Here is a 20,837-nt window from a genome sequence, read left to right as displayed (position 1 = left end):
TGGAGTCCAGAGAGAGGTGGGGGTTCGTGAGGGCTTCTAGTAATAACTCTTTCCATGCCAATTAGATCACTGGGACCAAAGATATGCGATCAAATATGTTGGGCTTGGTCGAGACCCCATATGAGGTAGAGTGGTTAGATTGTCGTAGGACTAAGGTCTGGTGTAAGTGGACCAAAGGGAAGATCTAGTGAATAAGGGAGGACGGGGAGATTTTGAGAAGGGGAGGATGTTGGAAAAAAAAACAAGCCATGGTACAAGGAGTCGGGGGAGATTTTTTGTAGAAAAAAAGAGTACGATTCAATTGGGACCTTCTCTCTCCTTCGCCTCTCGCCTGGTTGCTAGTTTGTAAATGTATTTCAGCACTCCAAAAATTCTCCCTCTATCATTTGTGCAGTGAGTGTCGAAGCTCAAGGTCACAGAGGGTGTGGGAGGAAATTGAAGGTGAAATCATTCTTCAGGTCCTATAGAAATTCATGGATAAGAAACGGTTGTAGGAGTGTTTTGAAAGGAACGATGCAGGCAAAAGCTAAGTGAGGCTCTTCACTAGGTTTTGAGATAGAGGCGACAGCCTGTGGAAGAAGAGGCAACGCATCAAAGACGGGAGGAAATATGTTCCTGTAATTGGCAAAGAGGAATGTGATGAAGTGCTTGCTAGTGGGGTAGCATAGTTTGAGGGAGGCAAAGTGATAGAAGAAAGAAGTGTAAGAGGATATCAACTTAGAAACATACAATGGCCAGCATGGAGAAAAATAGAATTTGAAATTGGGCCACATTGTAAGAAATCCTAGATTTACTATATTTAGAACTGTGCTAAGGAACAGAAAAGAGACTGAGATAGCAGAGAGCAAAGGAATAATGATATTGCTTGAATGTCTGTAGGGTGGATGTGATTGTCATCCATACAATTTGGCCTCTCTTATATAGAGAGTGAAGAGTCACACATGAAAAGGTGTGTACTCCAAAGGGTATGTGCATGAAGAGGTGTGTACCCCTTGTGAAGGGTGTGACCCTTGATGAGAGGGTACATTACAATAGGAATGTCTCTTCATTAGAATGTCTCTTGTGAAGGGTTGTGCCTCATTAGGAAGTGTCCCGTCGAAAGGGCAAGTGTCCCGTCGAAAGGTCATACCCTTCCACAAGTGTCCATTCATTAAACCATCCATAAGTCTAGAAAGAGAAAGGAATACGTCACAGATCGTGACATCCCCTCCCACTCAAAAGAAGACCCTGGTGGAGATAATGAACTGATGTAGAAAATATCATGGTAGATGCTGAAAATACTGCTGTAAAAGATCAGGGTATTGCTGTAAGTCTTCATCAGACTGCCAAGTAGCGTCGGAGTCGTCCAGATCTCGCCAAAGAACAAGGAATTCCGTGATAAGTCGATGTCGAGTCTCTCGCTGTCGATGGTCCAGAATACGCTCAGGAATAAGGAGAACATAATCGTCTTCGATTTCTGGGACATAAGCACCTGCAGGAGGAACTGCTTCATCGCCTGGAATGTACGTCTTTAGCCAAGAAATATGAAATGTTGGATGGATTTTACCCCATGATGGTGGTAATTCCAATTTATAACTTAAAGGTGAATTTTTCTTGACGATCCGGAAAGGTCCATAGTATCTTGGTCGCAACTTAGGAAACACAGACTTAACCGTCTTATAGCGATGTGGGGCTACAAATAATAGCACCATGTCACCAGTGTTAAATTCCAGGTGACGTCTATGTTTGTTGGCAGACCGTTGATACCGCTCTTGCGCTTTTCGCATATGATCCCTGACTTGCAGTAGAATGTCTTGCATTTCTTGAACCAATTGATCAGCTAGGGCCACTCGATGTTGAAGTACAAAATTTATTGGTACAATCGGAGTGTGTCCATAAGCTGCTTGGAATGGAGTCATGCTGATGGCACTATGGAAAGAGTTATTATAAGCAAACTCGAGGAGTGGTAGATACTCTTCCCAGGCTGCGAGGCGTGACTGAACATAATGTCGAAGCATTTCTTCCAGAACTTGGTTGACTCTTTCAGTCTGGCCATCTGACTCTGGGTGGTAAGCTGAACTGAACAGTAGAGTAGTACCCAAAGATTCAAACAGTGAAATCCAAAAGTGACTGGTGAACTTAGGATCTCTGTCGGATATGATATTCTTGGGTAATCCATGGTGTCGGAAGATGTGTTGTATAAAGAGTTTGGCTATGTCCGGGGCCTGTGCACTGCTTTTGCAAGCAACAAAGTGTGCCATTTTGGACAAGCGATCAACAATTACCATAATCTGAGTATTACCTCTGGAGGATCGTGGTAGTGTTGTAATGAAATCCATGGAAATACTTTCCCACCTTTCAGTTGGAACTGGAAGAGGCTGAAGAAGTCCTGTTGGAAGTCGTCGACTTGCTTTCATTTGTTGACATGATAAGCAAGATGTGACCATTTTGATGACATCTCTTTTCATCTGAGGCCAGTAGTATGTTGCACTGAGTAACCGATAAGTCTTATTGATGCCTGGATGGGCAGCATAAGGAACTACATGATGCTCTTTTAACAAAAGACGTCGAACATCCTTGTCATGTGGTACACAGACGCGATCTTGATAATACAGAAGGTCGTCCGTATAAGAATAGGATGAGAAAATCTTCTGTTCGGAAGTCGAAGGTTGATCTTTGGAAAGAACCTGTACTGCGGTGCCGAAGTCTTTATCATTGAAATACATTCCTTTGAATGAATTCGGAACATCCACAGATAATGTAGAGATTACCATGGCTGATGCGAGAGGTAACCTGCTGAGAGCATCTGCAACTACATTGCGTAGTCCGGGTATGTACTCAATGGTCATGTGAAAGTTGGCCAGAAACTCAACCCAGCGTGCTTGTCGAGCGTTCATGACTGGCTGAGTAAAAATATACTTGAGAGAGTGGTGGTCTGTTTTAACCACAGAGTCGGCACCCATGAGATAATGTTTCCAAGAGCGATAAGCATGTACAACAGCAAGAAACTCCTTATCATAAACCGGATATCGGGTTTGGATATCAGAATGTTTATGGCTGTCAAAAGCAATAACTCTGCCTTCTTGCATCAAGACTGCTCCTGTAGCGATGTCGGAAGCGTCGGTCATGACCTCAAATAGAAGGTTTGGGTCAGCAATAGCCATAACTGGTGTAGTAGTGAGTGCTTGCTTGAGTTGTTGGAAACTATACTCTGTTTCGGGAAGCCACTGAAAAATTGCTGTGCTTTTCAATAATTCGGACATAGGAGCTGCGATTTCGGAAAACTGATAGACCTTTGTATGGTAGAAGTTTGCCAATCCGAGAAAAGAGCGGACATCATGAACATTCTTAGGAGTAGGCCAGTTGCGGATTACCTCGACCTTCTTGGGATCCACAGAGATACCTTGAGCAGAAATAACATGTCCCAAATATTCAAGTTGGGTCTTGAAGAACTCACTCTTCTCAATGTTGATGTAGAGAGAATTTGCACGGAACTTCAAAAACTTGGTGAAGATGTTGTTTGTGCTCATGTAGGGATCTGCTGAAAACAAGGATGTCATCGAGGTAAACGATGACGAACTTATCGAGGAAAGGCCTGAAAATGTCGTTCATTAGTGTCATGAATGTGGCCGGGGCATTGTTTAACCCAAAAGGCATGACCAAACATTCATAGTGTCCATACTTTGTTCGAAAAGCTGTCTTGTATTCATCGCCTTCTCGTATGCGTATTTGATGATAACCTGAATGAAGATCAATCTTTGAGAATTGTGTTGCGTGTAGAAGTTGATCGAAGAGGTCATCGATGCGAGGCACTGGATACTTGTTTTTGATAGTGAGCTTGTTGAGGGCTCGGTAGTCGATGCAGAGGCGCATTGACTTATTCTTTTTTTCCACAAGTAGTACAGGAGATCCGAAAGGGCTGCGACTGGGCCGAATGTGACCTTTGTCGAGTAGTTCGGTGACCTGTCTTTGGATTTCTTCATTTTGAGTGTAAGAAACCCGATAAGGAGGTTTCGACGGTGGACTACTGCCGGGAATAAGTTCGATTGGGTGATCCACTGGTCATCGAGGTGGTAACTGCTTTGGCAATTCCTGTGGAAAAATATCCAGGTAAGGCTGGAAAAAAAGGTTGGTTGAGGTATTCAGGAGGATCCTTTGTTGGTGTCTCCTCGACTGCCGTAACCAACAGAAGTGAAGTCTTTGCTTGGCGTTTACGAACCCACTTCTTTACTTGTAGGGCAGAGGCAACTGGGGTTGAAGGAGAGTCCCTAGAACCAGTTAGCTCAATAAGTTTTCCCTGGTGGACAAACTGGATAGTATGGCTGCGAAAACTGATTGATGGATCATAGTCGTAGAGCCATTGTTGTCCAAGTATGACATCGTACCGAGAAAGAGGCATGATGTCGAAGTTCAACTTGTCCGTATAATGTTGGATGCGAAAAGACAAGTTTTTAATCCTGGTGTTGCACAAGAAAGTTGTTCCATTTGCGAGTTCAATCTGATAGTCCATGAGGCTAGGACTGGTGGTCAACCGAAGTTTATCGACCACAGAACTGGCTAGGAAATTATGAGAACAGCCACTGTCGATGAGGATGGTGACCGTTGTTCCACGAATCGATCCTTGAACACAAAGTACTTGAGTGGCCAGGGAAGGTTCGGGGTTGCTGGCAAGGCTTAGGTGGATGGTATTCGCCATTCGAACAGCTTTGCCTTTCTTGTCTTGTGCTGAGGTAGCATCTTCTTTTGGGGAAGTGCTAGGTTCCATATTAGAATTTTGCTTTGGTCACTTGGGACAATCGAACCATCTATGGTCGCCTGTACAGATGGTACAAAGTCCTTTTGAGCTGGAGTTGTTCTTCTTGTCAGTGGCCGCACCTTTATGTTGGGGATGTCGGTAATGACTTTGTGAAGAAGAAGAAACACGATCCTTGGGGGAGTGCTTCTGTTGGAATCCAGCAAATGATTTCTGAGGCTTCTGGGGATCTTGAGACTGTCGCTGACCTTGATTACCAAAGTTTTTGCGAAACCTGGTATTATCTTGAGGGCGAGCACCTTTGGCCATAGGAGAGTTCTGTGTGTGAGTAGCACTCTGCTTCCCTGTGTTGAGGAAATCTGTAATGCGCTCTGCGTAAGCAATAGCGCCATCTGTGGTGGTGATATTGGCTTTAAGAACATCAATGCGTAACGAGGGTTGTAGGCCTGAGATGAAAGCATGAAGGCGATCATCCTCAGTTAAACCATCAATCTCTAGCACCAATCTAGCACCAATGTGGTGAACTGAGAGATATAAGAAGACAGGGAACCCGTTTGCTCCAACTGTCGAAGTTTTGATCGTGCTTGGAAGTCCGCATTGGCAGGTACAAACTGCTTACGGAGCACGTGTTCAAAACGTTCCCAAGTTAACACACTTTTTCCGTCCTTTAAGCGTCTTTGCCACCATAGAAATGCTGTATCCTTCAGGAGGGAGGCTGCCAAGGCGATCTTTTTGCCTTCCGTGAGGTCAACAGTGTCAAAATACATGCGCATTTTGGCGAGCCATTGGTCAACAGTTCGGCGATTACGTTGACCAGTGTAGGCTTCCGGAAGTTTGACGTCAAGTCGTTTTGTTTTGGAAGCTTGAAGTAATCGGTAGAGAGTACGCAGTTCAGTATTTTCTACCTCGAGGGGGAAAGAGTCCGCATCGTCGTCGGGTTGCGTCACGTCGTCCTCTGTATGTGCTGGACTTCGAGAATCTTGGAGTTGTTGAACTTTTTGAACTAGGTCGGAGATGCTGTCCTGAAGCTGAGATATTTGAAGTTGCAATAGAGATTCACTTTGGGTGTTGCCTTCAGGGGTCTTTTTGGGACTTGATTCTTTAATCTCGGGAGAGGCTTCACGCGAGCGGTGCGACATGTCGGAAATCCCTGTGAGAGAGGCGCGAACTTGCGCTCTAGTTTGTACCATCCCTGAAAGAGGATTCGGGCTGCTCCCTGAGGTTGCTCATATTGGAGGGGGCAGGCGAGGCAGGATGGAACCACCCGTGGAAATCTGGTAAGGGAGGTCCTGTCGGAGGTAACACTGGAGATTCTGAAAAAGGTGTTACTGCTCGTGATAAGACAGGGGTAGGTAGCAGAGTCCACGGATCTGAAAAAGGGTAAGGAGCTGCTGTCGGAAGAGGAGGATATCCAGGGGAGGGAGTGCCTTCAGGATGTAAATACTGACTTGGAGAAGGTACACCCTGTAGAGGAGGATATCGGGGAGCTGAAGGAGGTGGAGAGTACCCTGGGGATGCCGAAGGTGAAGGGTAAAACTCTCTCCAAAAATGAACAGCAAACTCCTGAGGAATATCGTGTTCCGGATATCTTCGTGTCTCGTGGAACACAACCTGTACTGTGCTGAGGAAATAATGTAACTGAGGTGCCTCACGCAGAAGGTAGAGGATGTGATCCAAGTCACTCGGAGGGCACGTGACACAGAAGACCCAAGATGCAAAGGCTCCAAAATGGGCTGGCTGTGCAATTTGAACACGATATTGTGTAGTGGCAGGTGCCTGAGGTGTCCTTGAATGGCCGGGTGAATTACCAGGGGTTTCCATGCTTTAATGTGGATTCTTTCATTTGCTGTAATTTGTTAAAAAGAATCCTGAAAAAGCAGATTGGAAAGACTCCACCTGGCAATACTTTAATCTGCCAAGTAATTGCGTAGAAGAAGGCTGCAAATCGTTGTCCGGAGGTCCATGTTGCAGTGTTTTGCGAGGAGTGCTCGAGGCTGGTCTGGTCCGGGCTGTCAACGGGCTTTCTTCATTGCGAGAGGAGGCTGCAAGTGTTGCTGATTTAGCAGGAAAAGAATGGCGAAAACTGTTGCAGTTCCCTTGTTTGTCAACCGAAAGGCTGGCTGTAACTGTGCTCCCGTTGCAGGCTGGAAAGGAGCAGGCGAGGCAATACCAACAGGGCTATAAAGGGGCAGAACCTGGCAGCGACAGAGGCCAAGGGCTGGCAGCGGAAAAAGGCAGAAGACCGGCGGCGTGATGCTGCGCATGCAGGGGCTGTACAGACAGCGCAGGGCTGTACGGATGGCGCAGTCTGTACGAACTCCTGCGCAGGGCTGTACGGATGGCGCAGGCTTGTACGGACTGTTGCGCAGGGCTGGTACGGATGGCGCAGGCTTGTACGGACTGCTGCGCAGGGCTGGTACGGAAGGCTGCGATGGCTGGCGCAGGCTGCGGGAAATCCGTACGGCCGTTTTGTTTTTTGTATTGGCTGGATGGTACGACCTTTCGTTGGGCTGCCTGATGGTTATTTGCCCCAAATTAAGTTGGGGGTTAAGTTAACCCTAGGGTAGTTAGGGTAAACCTAGGGTTAGGGGATGGGTTTAATTTTTGTCCCTTTTTACCCCTCTAGGTACCCTTTTGTAGGTACTTGGGCCTAGGAGGTGTGCCTATTCGAAGGGGTGTGACCCTTGGAATAGGTGCACCTGTTCATGAGGGGATGTGTCCTTTTTGTTAAAAGGGGTGTGACCCTGCATGAATAGGTATGTCCCTTTGCCCACGATGGGGTATGTCCCATGAGTGAGGAGTCAAGACTCGTCACCAAAAGGTGTGTCCCATGGTGGAAAAGGCGCGTCCCTTGGTTTTGGGACAGCCCAAGCACCTTAAAGGACACGATTTTGGTCGTGTCCATTCACATCAACTTGTGATGTGAGGGAGATGGAGAGGCCAGGATGACTTTAGGCGTTTAAAAATTTTACGCTCATCCTCTCCATCTCTTCCATGCACTATGTGCACGGATGTCCTTCTAGCGGCAAAAGTGTATCAGATCAGCGCTAGAAGGTGGAGGGCATTTCCTACAGGCAGGAGCGAATTTTGCTCTGATACCACTGTAAGAAATCCTAGATTTACTATATTTAGAACTGTGCTATACAATTTGGCCTCTCTTATATAGAGAGTGAAGAGTCACACATGAAAAGGTGTGTACTCCAAAGGGTATGTGCATGAAGAGGTGTGTACCCCTTGTGAAGGGTGTGACCCTTGATGAGAGGGTACATTACAATAGGAATGTCTCTTCATTAGAATGTCTCTTGTGAAGGGTTGTGCCTCATTAGGAAGTGTCCCGTTGAAAGGGCAAGTGTCCCGTCGAAAGGTCATACCCTTCCACAAGTGTCCATTCAATAAACCATCCATAAGTCTAGAAAGAGAAAGGAATACGTCACAGATCGTGACACACATTTTTGGGAAGGAGGTGGTAAGGAAATCGAGCAATTGATAAGGAAAATGAGTATTAGAGATGGAAGGGAACCATGACAGAAATCAGACAGGTAAAGATCGGTCAAAAGAGCATGGGGCGAAGTTGCCAAGCAATAGGCGGCGTACCAATCAAACATAGAAATGAAAGGCGATGACAAATAAGGCAGTGGCACTAGAGATGTTTGATGGGAGGATATTGGAATTTTAGGTGGGAATTTCATGGGAAGATGCAGAATGGGAAGTTTTAAAGTATGCTCTAAGCAGAATGGGAAGCTTTAAAGTATGCTCTAAAACCAGTGAGGGTTTTTTTTTTGCATTGAGGCCTCCTTTTTAAAGTGATAGTCAGGGATTTCCATACACTTTTGTGCCTGGATGCATTGCCTTTACATGGGTACTTTTGAAGGAGGCAATCAGAAACATGTGGTGGTTCATTACTCCATCTGGGGATCATTACAAACTAACTGTTTGACTGCGAGACTAATGCTTTTGAGCAGATTTGACCGTTGTTTTGGTTGACTTAGAGGCGTTCTTTAATGCATGTGAACTGATGGAGACATAATAGTCATATCCTCGGGTGTATAAGTGGTGGCTCAGGAAGGAGCATCACAAAGCAAGGTTGACTGCAGGAACCAGCTAGGGTGCAGTTTTCAAGGGCTGATTTGATTGACTTTGAAGGTCTCCCTAATGCAAGTTAGTTGACCAGTAAATGCACGAGGTATGTACAATTGCTGCAGGCAGCCAGTTGAAAGTATAAGATGCATTACAGGGTCAACATGCCATTATTAAATGGCTGTGTAGGACTGTTTGCAGAGGTCTTTGGACCTGTTTGAATCAGTTTTTAAGACGGTTGTAGACAGTGAAAAAGTGCCAACATGAAGTTGTTGAAAGACCACAGTGAGGTTTGTGCATAGTTTGGGGTTTGGTTGGTGTTTGCTTGGTGGCAGTTTGTGGCTTGGCTTTGACGGAGTTGCCAGTGTTTTGTGGATCCAAAGGAGAGGCCCCTGAAGCATATTTGTGTGTTTTTCGATGTGCATGCATCTCATACAAAGTGGCCCAAGGCAGAGTGGGCTAATTTCTTGGGTGATTTTCTTCAGGGCATTGCACTTATTTGGTACATGGTTGGGCAGTTTAAACTGCAAGAGTCTCATTTTGTATCAGATCGAGGATCTCAAGCGGTTACAAGGGAAATATGTTTTTCAGGTGGCATTAAGGTTCATGGAATTGTGGGCAAAAGTATCTGGATGCACTTCCTATTCGGAATGATGGTGGCTTGGAACATTTTAAGGTAAAATTCTTTGTGGATGCACTGTTACCACAGTTTCAAAGATATGTTTTGAAGAAGGGAAGTGTCTTTTGATGAAGCAATAGTCTTTGCTGAAAAGAAAGAATGGAAGTTGCAAAATTTTGTTGAATGTTGTGGTGTGGCAGGAAAAATCAGAATTTACAAACCTGTTTTTCCAGTGGCAGATTGTGTTGATGGTCTGTTGCCTTCACCTTTAGTGGAGGAGGAAAAGCTGGTTGATGATGTGATTGCATATGAGGAAGTGAAGGAGGTGGTTAGTGTCCAGGAGGGCACTCCAACTATGCATATATGATGAGGAGGTTGAAGTCTCAAACGCTTTGACAAGGTTGTGGATGTGAATGAAGCTTCCTTTAGGGATGTGAGGCATAGCAGTCAGTGTGATAATATACCTGAGGGAGAGTTCCTTTCAAGAATTTCCTTTCAGCATTCTTCAGATAGGGAAGATGCTCATTTTGTCCCTAGGATTCATTGGTCACCCAGTGATGTGTCTGAGAGTATTACAGCTTACAGGAATGAGGCAGTAGGGCCTATTGAGGGATCTTCATTATAGATCATGGGCTGGGTGAGCCTAAGGGATCTATGTTTGTGGAGTTGACCTCAAAGGCTGCGGCTTATGTGGAGATGGGCCAGCCTCATGATACAGTTGTGTTGACTGATGACCAGTAGAATTATGTGGTGTCTGGGCCAGGACGTGAGTCTGCTGATTGGTTGGATGCTATACATAGTCATGTGGATATGAGTTCTTCTCAGTATGGTGTCGGCATTTAGATAGCACAAAAGGCTCTTGTTTGAGGATTCCCTATGACAGCATCTTTTTGTTGTGCCAGTGTTTTTTGGCCCTTTGTCACGTTGGGAAAGGTGTTGTGTGGCATGAATTGATGCACTCTATGGCAGCGTTTTTGTTTGAATCTTGATTTTTCAACTATCGTTCATGGCAGACAGCATGCATGTGGGGGCTAGTGGGGCCTTGTTTCTCTAGACGAGTTCTTTTACAGCAGATGGCAACTTCATACCTTTTGTTTTTTATCCAGAAGTTGAACTCAAGAAGCTGTTAAGTATGTGCTACGTACTTTGCAGCTTGGGGGGAATTTCTGATGTGAAAATTTAGTCAATGGCCTTTTGGGGTGTTTAGTGGGTTTAAGTGTCACTGGTGCGCGAGCCCATACCTGGGTGCTTTGCACGTACCTTTGCCACGGAGTCCAGAGGAAGGTGGGGTTCACAAGGGCTTCCGAACGTGACTCTTTCCACACAAATTGGGTCACCGGGACCCAAGATAAGCAATTAAATGTGTTGGGCTATGATCGGGACCCCATGGAGGGTAGAGTGGTTAGATTGTCGTAGGAATTAGGTCTGGTGTAAATGGAATGAAAGGAAAGATCTAGTGGATAAGGATGGATGGGGGAAATTCAAGAAGGGGAGGACGCTCGAAAAAAAAAGGCCATGGTACAAATTTCTCTTTCTTGGTCATAGTAGGCTTGCCTTTACAGTAGCATCGAGCAGTCGATTTTAAACTTTGAGTGGTCATTCTTATATGGAAAAGATAGTCATAGGCTAGGTTAAGGTTCCCTATAAGAGCCCTAGTCTCTTTGTATTCTCAACTTTTGGTGGCCCATTTGTGCAATACACTTTCAGCTTTCACTCTCTACTCTTTTGTGCTTTTCTCCCTTTCATTTGGTTTTAAAACCACCCTCGTCCCTCTATTTGCATTCCCATGAGGAGAAGTCCATTGCAAGGGAAAGGATATAGATCACATGAGGAGAAGGCACAACCACGTGTTGGCTTCTCGCATCTATTTTAGCGATTTTTTGTGTACTTGTTGGAGTACGCACCTTGAAAATCGGCCAAACACCATCCTTTTACAATTTGCAGGCTACGCGGAGCTTGAGGAACACATACAGCCATTGCACACTTTTTTCGTAGACTGTATAGACCTGAAATCAAAAGAGGCTTATACAATGCCAAAAACTCCTTAAGCTTGTTTTGCGACATCTAGTGACTTTTTTTGCAGGTTTTTTTTGTCCCAGTACCCAACACGCACCAGTTCTTGCTATCACTTCTGCATTTTTACAAACACCATCTATAAAATATGGATTTTCACTACTTTAATCGTTTTCAGTTTGCATGTCACAAGACATATTCCTATTGGGCATTGTGGTACATTTCTGCTTATTTGCAAACAATATATATTTGGTTCTGTTTGAGTGATTTTAGGGCAAAACTCAGTCAACATACACTCCAAAGCATTTAAAATTACACGCTGCAAGGATGGTATTGTGTTTCAGGTTCTAGGATGCATTTTGGGAAGCTGCACCTTGGTGGGCATCCCAATTTAAGGGATTCCTTTCTTTTTGCATCATCTTCTACATAAAACTGCATGTACGCAATCAATAACAGTTTCCAGCTAAGAAAGGGCTAGTTTTCGCTGGCACAGTTTCCAAAACATACATTTGATGCTTGCATTGCTGTAACAGTCACACACATATACCTAGATGAGTCCAGAAACATGCCCAAACTCATCCTCTAAAAACACAACATCGTGCAGTTTCAATCTAATGATAGTCGCTCATAAGGTTGAAAACCATAAACTCCATCACACATAGCAGGGACTAGATACTACGACACACACAGCTTGCTTTTGCCTCTCTTTTTTTGTATTCAGTTTGGTATTGAGCATAAATAATTTGTGCCATTTAACAAAGAAACATCCAGTCACACACAGCTTGCTTTTGCCTCTTTTTTTGGCCATTGTATTCAGTTTGGTACTGAGCATAAATAGTTTGTGCCATTTAACAAAGAAACATGCAGCTGCACTAATTTGAGTAGTAAGTGCTACTTTTAGTAGAGACAAGGCATTTTCTCCACCACCTGATATTACTTTGGTTCATTTTTTGGATCTTCGGCTGTTGTTGTTGCCAACATGCCTTTTCTTGGATAGAGTTTTGGTTTTCAAGGATAAATTGGATGGTACCAATCATACTGATTGGTCACCATGATCAAGAACATTCAAATTGGCAAAGACTTGTGGAACATTGTTTCCGGTGATGAATTAAGGCTGCCCAATACTATGGCTACTATACCCATTACAAAGCCATTTATGAAGATTAAAAAAAGTTCAACGACAGGAGTGCAGAGGCAGGGAGCATATATATATATATATATATATATATATATATACACGTACTTGACTAGAATATATCCAATCTTACAAATTAAAATATCCTATAGAACAAGTAGAAAAACAAAGGAAAGAAGGGAATTTGTAAGCGATTCTAGACAAAATTATGAGTGCATGATGGTATGTCTTTGTGGGGAAGGGACGCGTGTTATGAGAAGCTGACAAGAATAGCATGCATGACACTATTATGCAAAAAGACTCACAAGAATAAAGGTGAAAAAAAGAATGAGTGAGAGAGTGGGTGTTTGGAAGCGGAATCGATGTACCTGTACCCCACAAGTGTGCCGTTGACCCATACATAAAATGCTGAATCCACAGCTTCAAATGTCAAAAATATACGACGCCCTGTGCAAATCATGATCCAATCACCTCTTTCTTAATTGAGGATTCTCATGTATGCATCGTTCATATATTAGATTCACATCCAATGTTATAGAGCAAGGTTTAAAGCATTAATTGTAAGCTGAACGATAAAAGAAATCAAAACAGTTAAAAAATTTGCTGTTACATCCTAGTTGATTATGTCCATCATCAATGAGATCATAAATCATGAATCCAAAGGACCAAGTTATCTCATTGTATCTATATCAAGTATTAAGAAAACTACATTGATTTATGCTTTTTAAATCATCACCTCTATGGTGAAGGGGAGTAAACTAGTGTGTGTGTGTTGGAGGGGGGGCCATGCATACTTATCCATGGCGACAACATGCCTTCATTTGTGGTGACTTTAATAATGCCCCTCAATCAAGTGACAACACCTCAGGCCACACTCATATGTTGGCTTCTGAAACACAGGCATGGTCTGATTTTTTGCTTCGGTTGCGCCTGGTTGATCTCTGGAAGGAATTACAGCCCATGCTTCCCGGTTATACCTTTCAGCATAATGCTCAATCTTCTTATCAGGCACGCTTGGACAGATGGTATCAGATTGATCCACAGCATTGTGATGCCTTTACTTGTCCAATTTGGGTTGATCATGCTTTCACACATTCGGATCATGCTCCTCTTTGGTTGAGGCTTTCCTTACATGAATTTCCCACTGACAGATTGCCTTGCCGAAGGCTTTTGCTGATTAATAACAGTTATCTGGAGCATGTTGACTTTAAAGCCTTGGTCTCTGATGCTATTCAGCCTCTCTCTAGTCAGATACGCATTGGTTTGGATTATGCCTGGCAGGCTTTTGTTGCTCGGATGCAAGCAGTTATTCGAGATTATGGAAAATCCTATATGCAAGCCACAAGGGAGACTGTAGCACATGCCAAATTTACTTGTCAGAGTTTGACTGAGCTTGCTTATCTTCACCCTTTGTCTTCAGAGGAAAGCATGCTCTTATGTCAGGCTCAATTCTCTCTTCAATCCAATGATCGCAAAAAGCTTGCTAAATGGAAAACGCGATCCAGACAACGGGCATTTTTGGATAAAGGCTGCTCTTCCAAGCAATTTTTTAAAAGTTTACACTACAAAAGACAGGCTGCCAATATCTGTCGGATCCAGATGCCTGATGGTTCTTGGTCAGCATCTCGTTCAGAGCTTGCTGATTTATGTGTGCAACACTTCTCCACTCATTTTGGGCATCTCGATACTCTTTCTCCTCGGGTCGTGTCTACACGTCAGCTTCTTTTGCAGCATATTCATCCAATTCTGTCTTATGCTCAAGCTTTGGAACTTGAACATCCCTTCACTGAAAGGGAATTGTCTGATGCACTGAGATCCTGTGGCAGATGGAAATCTCCAAGATGGGATGGTCTCACTGTTGAATTTTTTCACTTTGCTGCAAATGGTAAATACAGCAGGCAAAATCAGTAGATGCCTGTGTCATGGAAAAAGGGTCTTTCCAAAAAAGCAGCTATGTGATTCACTTGGTGATTGAAGGCCAATCACGCTCATGCCAGTCATTTACAAGATCATTGCCAAAATGGTGGTTGATCGGATTAAAGGTTATTTGCATGATGGGTTGCATCCCTTCCAATATGGCTTTGTTCCACGTCGCCATATCACAGATAACATTGCCAATGCTTATATTGGGATTGAATATGCCAAATACACGCAGCAGGATGTTCTACTCTTGCAGGTAGATATTGCAAAAGCCTTTGACACAGTTCAATGGGATTTCATCTCACAAACTATGCGAGCTTTGGGATTTGGACCAAAAATGCAGCAGGTTAATTACTGGCTTTACAGAGATAGCAATGCGGCTTGCATTATTTCTAGGGATATCTTTGATGAGTGGACTCTTCGTTGTTCGGTCCGCCAGGGATGCCCTCTCACTGCTTTACTGTATGCCATTGCTACTCATCCTATGCTGCAATATATTGATCATCTTGTGGCTACAGGATCACTTCATGGCTTGGAATTGGATGCTAATCGCAGCATGGTTGCTCAAGCTTATGCTGATGATTCTTTCTTTACCCCGAAGAATACGCCCCATGATCTTGGTGCCTTGATGCAGGCCCTCTCTGTTTATGGTTTGGCAGCTGGTCTTCATGTTAATTTTCAAAAGTCTAAGCTGCTCCCTTTGCATTCCAAAGACTGGCATAGTCTATTATGGCCCGGGGATATCATTCCACCCACTCAGTTTGTTCGTCATCTTGGTTACCCTTTGGGGTGGGAACTCACTCGCCGACAACAAACTAATTGGGTTTTGGCTAAGCTTCGAAAAAAGCTTGAGTATTGAAAACTGGCAACCTGGCCTTTGCACGTTCGTCTTCGAATAGTGCAGTCCATCCTTGTGGCATATATTCAATTTTACTTGCCATTGATCATGTTCACTAAGGCAGATCTTACATCTTTCATGTCTGTCTTTATGGAAATCTTCTGGCCAAACATGGCAGAAAAAGTCTCAAGCTGCTTTCGATGCATCACATTTGTTCTCCCAAGATGCATGGTGGATTGAACATCACGGATATTCATGTGCATATTCTTGCCCACAGGGGGAAAATGTTGCTGCAATTTCTACAAGGTGATCAGCCTTGGGCTCTTATGATTAGGACTCTGGTCACTCATATCAGTATTTCTGTGTTTGGTCATTGGCAACTCGATCACTGGGATTTCTTTTTGGCTGCACTGATGGCACTTCGTCTGGATGCCCTTTTGTCTCCCGCTTGCTTCTTGACTGGAAGCATGTTCTTTCTCACTGGAATAGAATGGACGACAATCTTTGCTTGGGAATTCTTTGAGAGTTGAAAGCATTCACTATTCGAAAGTCTTTCAGCCTCCCTTGGCTTTACAGGTACCTCGACGTTCCTACTTTATCTCGTTTAAAGGCATCACCTCGGTTGCTGATGTTATAGATGATGCTAGTACTATGCTCCCCTTTTCTCTAGCAGCCACTACATATGGATTGGGCTCTCATTATCGTCCTTTGTGGCGACAAATTACTTCTATGCTTTCGCCTTTTGTTCCGATTCCTCCGTTGGAACTTCAAGACCGGCTGGAAGATTGGACTTTGACTCCTCCAAGGTCCTCTTCTCGTCCTTAGAGGCTATCTCAGATTATTGTACCTGCATTGTATAAAATCCTTTTGCCTCAACCTTGGGTTTCAGAGAGAGGTGATTCTCTTTGGCAAATGCATCGCCCAGCCAAGTGGTGGAGGAAAAGATTACAGCAACTTTGAGCCTATAAAGTACCACTTCAGCAACAGGTTTTCTTTTGGCGAGTTCTTTTGGGAGTGTTTCCATCTGGACAGCTATTAGCTCATCGACACATTGCTCCTGCACTTTGCCATAGATGTTCTGCTTCTTCCGAGACTCTGCCTCACTTGTTTTGGCATTGTCCGTGCTCTCGTGAATTTTTTGATCTGCTTCGACAGCACCTGCAAGCGAGATTCCCATCTGTTCCGTTTGGGAAGTTCTTCTGGCTATTTGGGTTTCATCTATCCAGACCGGAGTTTCATCTTTTCTTCGTTTGGGTTCGCTACTGGGCACTATGGACTTTATGGACATATAGGAATTGTAAAGTCTTTGGTGATCCTACTTTCTCTCTGTTTGGCTTTTTTAGGCGTTCTATGCAGCAATCTTTCTTCGATTGCTTGCAGACCCGCTGCATAGATCATGAGGTCTTTTTGGCATATACTGAAATTTTCAGTTGATGTAATTGTAGCACCTTATTTTGAGGTTGCCACTCATATAATATAATCGATCAAAGATTTCACCCAAAAAAAAAGTGTGTGTGTGGGGGGGGGGTGGTGGCACTCGAGTTCCAATCCTTTTGAAGCTTTGTAGCTCTTCTTTGGAAAAAGTGCATGTTCTCAAGGGAGATGCTTTATACACTCCCACTTTGGAGATTTGATGGAATAACTGAAAGTACTCACCTATAGTCCAAAGAGCTTGTACCTTAATACTTGATTGATGTGACAAGTGACGAGTACAGCTCTTATATAGAGCGCACACACACATACAGATACCAATGCATATGGGATAGCTCCCAATGTGACACGTGGCATCCATAGACACACTAGACTAAAACTCACACTAGGACTCACTAGAACACACCAAACTGACTCAACTTGACTCCATTTCCTAACAGGATCAACAAATCCTCCCCATCCTTCTTGACGTAGAGGGTGCTTTCAATTGGACTATTGCAAAGACCCCAACTGGTCAAAATGCATTTGTTGAGAATACAGAGCTTGAGGAGCCATACAAGGCTTTCCTCAACCCACATACCTTGTTATCTTGGCCAGGCATAACCACCATCGCATGCATCTCTTCCAAGAGGTCCTCATTTGTAAGGCTGTTTTTATGTTTAATTGATGCACTTGCCAACCAAAATCTGCAGCCATTGCAATCACGCACCTAATGGTGGTCATCCTCGGAAAGCAATCTTTATAATCTATGCCCCTTTTCTGAGCATAGCCTTTGGCAATAACCATGCTTTGTACCTGTCAAAGGTACCATTAGATTTCTGTTTTAACTTGTATACCCACGTTATGCCAATTGCCTTTTCACCAACAGGCAAATCCACTAAATCCCAAGGATGGTTCTTTTGAATAGAGTCTATTTCAGCCTGCATGGCCTATATCCAATGCACACTATCTTATGCATCCTCAAAGGAATCAAGTTCATACACATCAAAGAGATTGCTAACCCATAGGCTCATTTGAGGCATTTGCAACTTGTGGTTCCTGCGGTAAAAACTGATTTTCAGCATGTGTATCAGACTTTGTATCAAAAGTTATGGGCAGTAACCCGTCAAACACATCAAAAGAACCATGATCTTGCTGTTTACTAAGTTTAGCAAGAGGCTTTCTGTAAAATAGTTCTCTCTACTAACAAAACTCCGCTTTGTGACTGGATTAGGGTGGCGGTAGCCCTTGCTTTCTTTGCTATAGCCCACGAAAATGCATATCATCAACCCTTACCTCAATTCTTGAGGTATATGTGCATAGGCTTAGCAACCAAACCTTTGGGTTTTCTGTCATACAAAGTTTGATAAGGTGTATCCACTTTCAATGCCTTGTGGAACAGCAGTTCAGCACATGATTGGCACAAATAATTGTTTCCATCCTAAGTTGGTGTGGCATTCCCTTTGCTTTAATCATGCATCTGGCTCCATGAGTGACAGATGTTTACGTTCCAGCACACCATTTTGGACTGGAGTGTAATGCACAGGCCTTTATGCTTTCTCAATCAAGAATTTTGCATATTCATTTGACACGTATCCCCTCCTCTGCCAAACTGTCCAGTTTGCCCTTTGGAACGTGGATGAGAAAAAGTGGCCCTAACCTAATTACTAATCTAAGATTGACCACTCCTTTGACTTGGTCACAAAGGTACCCCCCTCTCCCTGGTTTGCCTTCTTCTGCAGCAAAGGTAGTCAAGGTTAACAGGGTCCCAAGAGTTAGGGTCATTGTTGCTGACCCTAACATCCACGATGACCACACTATGCTTTAGCAACCAAATGGCTCCATTTTCGGTAGAGAGTTAAGAGCTAACAGGACCAGTGGGAAAGCACAAAAAGTTCAAGTGAAAAAGATATCCTTGAGTTGATGCATTCCGACCTATGTGGTCCTCTGAATGTTGAATCAATAGGAGGTAAGGTTTACTTCTTGACATTCATAGACAATTATCTAGGAAGACATGGTTGTATTTCCTGAAGGAGAAGTCCAAGACCCTTAAGTACTTTAGGAATTCATTGCCATGGTTGAACTCCAAATTGGCAAGCATGTTAAGGCTCTCAAATCAAATGCTCCAATGTAGTTGAGGACCTCATGGGATCCACTGCCTTCACCTCGCATATCACCCACTCCTCTATTTCACTACCACCTCTGTGAGTGGATCACACCTATCTTTTTTTTTAATATAGCCTTTCACCTAAGTACTCCGCAAGCCTTTCCAATTTACTTACATATCTCGAGGACATAACGCTTCTAGACAATCGTACCACTTTGATCACCCACTCTTTCCATGAGGCTGCTCTACACACTTTCACACACACCACCCGTTCCACTCGCCCCCACTGCATCTTGGCTTGATACCCTACAATAGTTGGTAGGATGATGACAGTAAGGCTCTATGCCATCAACTAAGATTTGAAACTAAGCATCACCTTCCAAATGAGGTAGAGACGACATGTGAGTATCGTTGTCATGTCCGTCGGAAGAAGCACGCCTTCATTCACCAAAATGATAAGTTAATTAACATCCTATTTAGTATTAACTCTAAGGACGTTTCTCGAGCAACAAGTCTCCTCCCAACTCACAAATTCCACACTATGGTACGCCTACGCACACACACCGCACAACATTCCTCACGAGCCATCAAATGACCTTTCACAATTATCCCATCCTACTTTTGTACACTTTTCACAGCCGGCAGCATCAAACACAAAGCTTTGAAGATTCATAACGCTCGAGCGACAAATCATGAGGAGCTTCATATTAAATACATTGCATATGGAATAAGAACTTTGGTCAAGATCTTAGCAAATCTTTTTAACGAAGAACTTTGGTCAAGATCTTAGCAAATCTTTTTAACGAAGAACTTTGCACCGGTTTCCCTCACACCTAGATCCTTAACAGCATCAGCCGCATTCGCAAGGTAGGGAATCCCATGAGCCCAAAAAACTATGGGACTATTATGATTAGGCGAGGCATGTCATGTCAAGGATCTATGCATTAGTTCTCGACACACACATTAGCCAATTTACAGAGTTACAAGGACTCAGGGCTGAGGGATACACAGGCTTTTCGGGCCAATCATGCAACCCAAGATCACATACTCACACTCACACGTGTCATTGAGGAGGCCAGAGCATAGAGACAGAGGGTATATTGCTGCTTCGTGGATTTCTGCAAAGCTTTTGAGACAATGCCGAGAGCTTGCCTGATCACATGCTTGCAACATCTAGGGTATGGTCAAGAGATCAATTGGGTTGTCATGGCACTCTATGAGAGGGTCTCCGGCAAGGTTCGGACAGGTACAAGGTTGACAAAGGAGATCATGAGCACCATCGGGAACAAGGTTACATCGTGATGTCTTTGCAGGAGGGCACACCTAGCCTAGCATTATTCTATGCTTGGGAGCCATGGGGATTGGTCAGTTGTTCACCAATATGTGTGAACTTTATATGCTTTCTAGGGAAACAAATCTGCCAACCAGCTGAGGATAGAAGAGATGATGTCAATAGACAGTGGCGCTGATGAAGGCTCATGTCATCGAGAAAACAAGTCAATGATAGGACAATGCCTGGGAAGTCTACCTTGGCCCCTCTCTCCTCGTCCTATGGTCTCTGGGAGGTAGCTCCTGTCAGGCGAGCGCCACAATCACTTCTGTTGTCTATGTCCCCAAGTCAGAGAGTAAGGAAGAGCTGAGGATAGAAGAGATGATGTCAATCAACAGTGGCTCTGATGAAGGCTCATGTCATCGAGAAAGCAAGTCAATGATAGGACATTGTTGTTGCTAAACCTGGGCAGCCTACCTCGGCCCCTCTCGCCTTGTCCTATGGTCTCCGGGAGGTAGCTCTCATCTAGCAAGTGCCACCATCACTTCTATCATCTATCTCTCCAAGTTAGAGAGTAAGGAAGAGATCTATGGTCCTCATACTCATGTGGGTCGATAGGACGACAAGCCTGTCATGTCGTGTTCTTTGGATCCCAATTGCATCGTGTACCTTGTGGCCTTTGATCAGGGTCTCGTGAGTGGAAGAAATCTATGACC

General features: G+C 44.0%; 1 protein-coding gene across 2 annotated transcripts in view; it reads right to left on the bottom strand.

The window, feature by feature from the left end:
• LOC147891711 (glycoside hydrolase family 2 protein) overlaps window positions 1–20,837 on the bottom strand; it is a 165,817-nt gene that overhangs the window by 122,426 nt on the left and 22,554 nt on the right. For both annotated transcript variants that reach the window (XR_015542402.1, XM_087387885.1), the window contains exon 4: window positions 12,945–13,023. Coding sequence is in view for 1 of the 2 variants with exons in the window: in XM_087387885.1 (XP_087244011.1) it covers window positions 12,945–13,023 (79 nt within the window). In the remaining variant the exon portion in view is untranslated. The remainder of the gene's footprint in view (window positions 1–12,944; window positions 13,024–20,837) is intronic.

The sequence above is a fragment of the Dipteris shenzhenensis genome, chromosome 17, assembly GCF_047967505.1.
Source record: "Dipteris shenzhenensis isolate YYH24624 ecotype China chromosome 17, Dip_SZ_1.0, whole genome shotgun sequence".
Classification (NCBI taxonomy): domain Eukaryota; kingdom Viridiplantae; phylum Streptophyta; class Polypodiopsida; order Gleicheniales; family Dipteridaceae; genus Dipteris; species Dipteris shenzhenensis.
The sequence above is the reverse complement of the archived record's forward strand: the minus strand, read 5'-3'. Positions and strand labels throughout refer to the sequence as shown.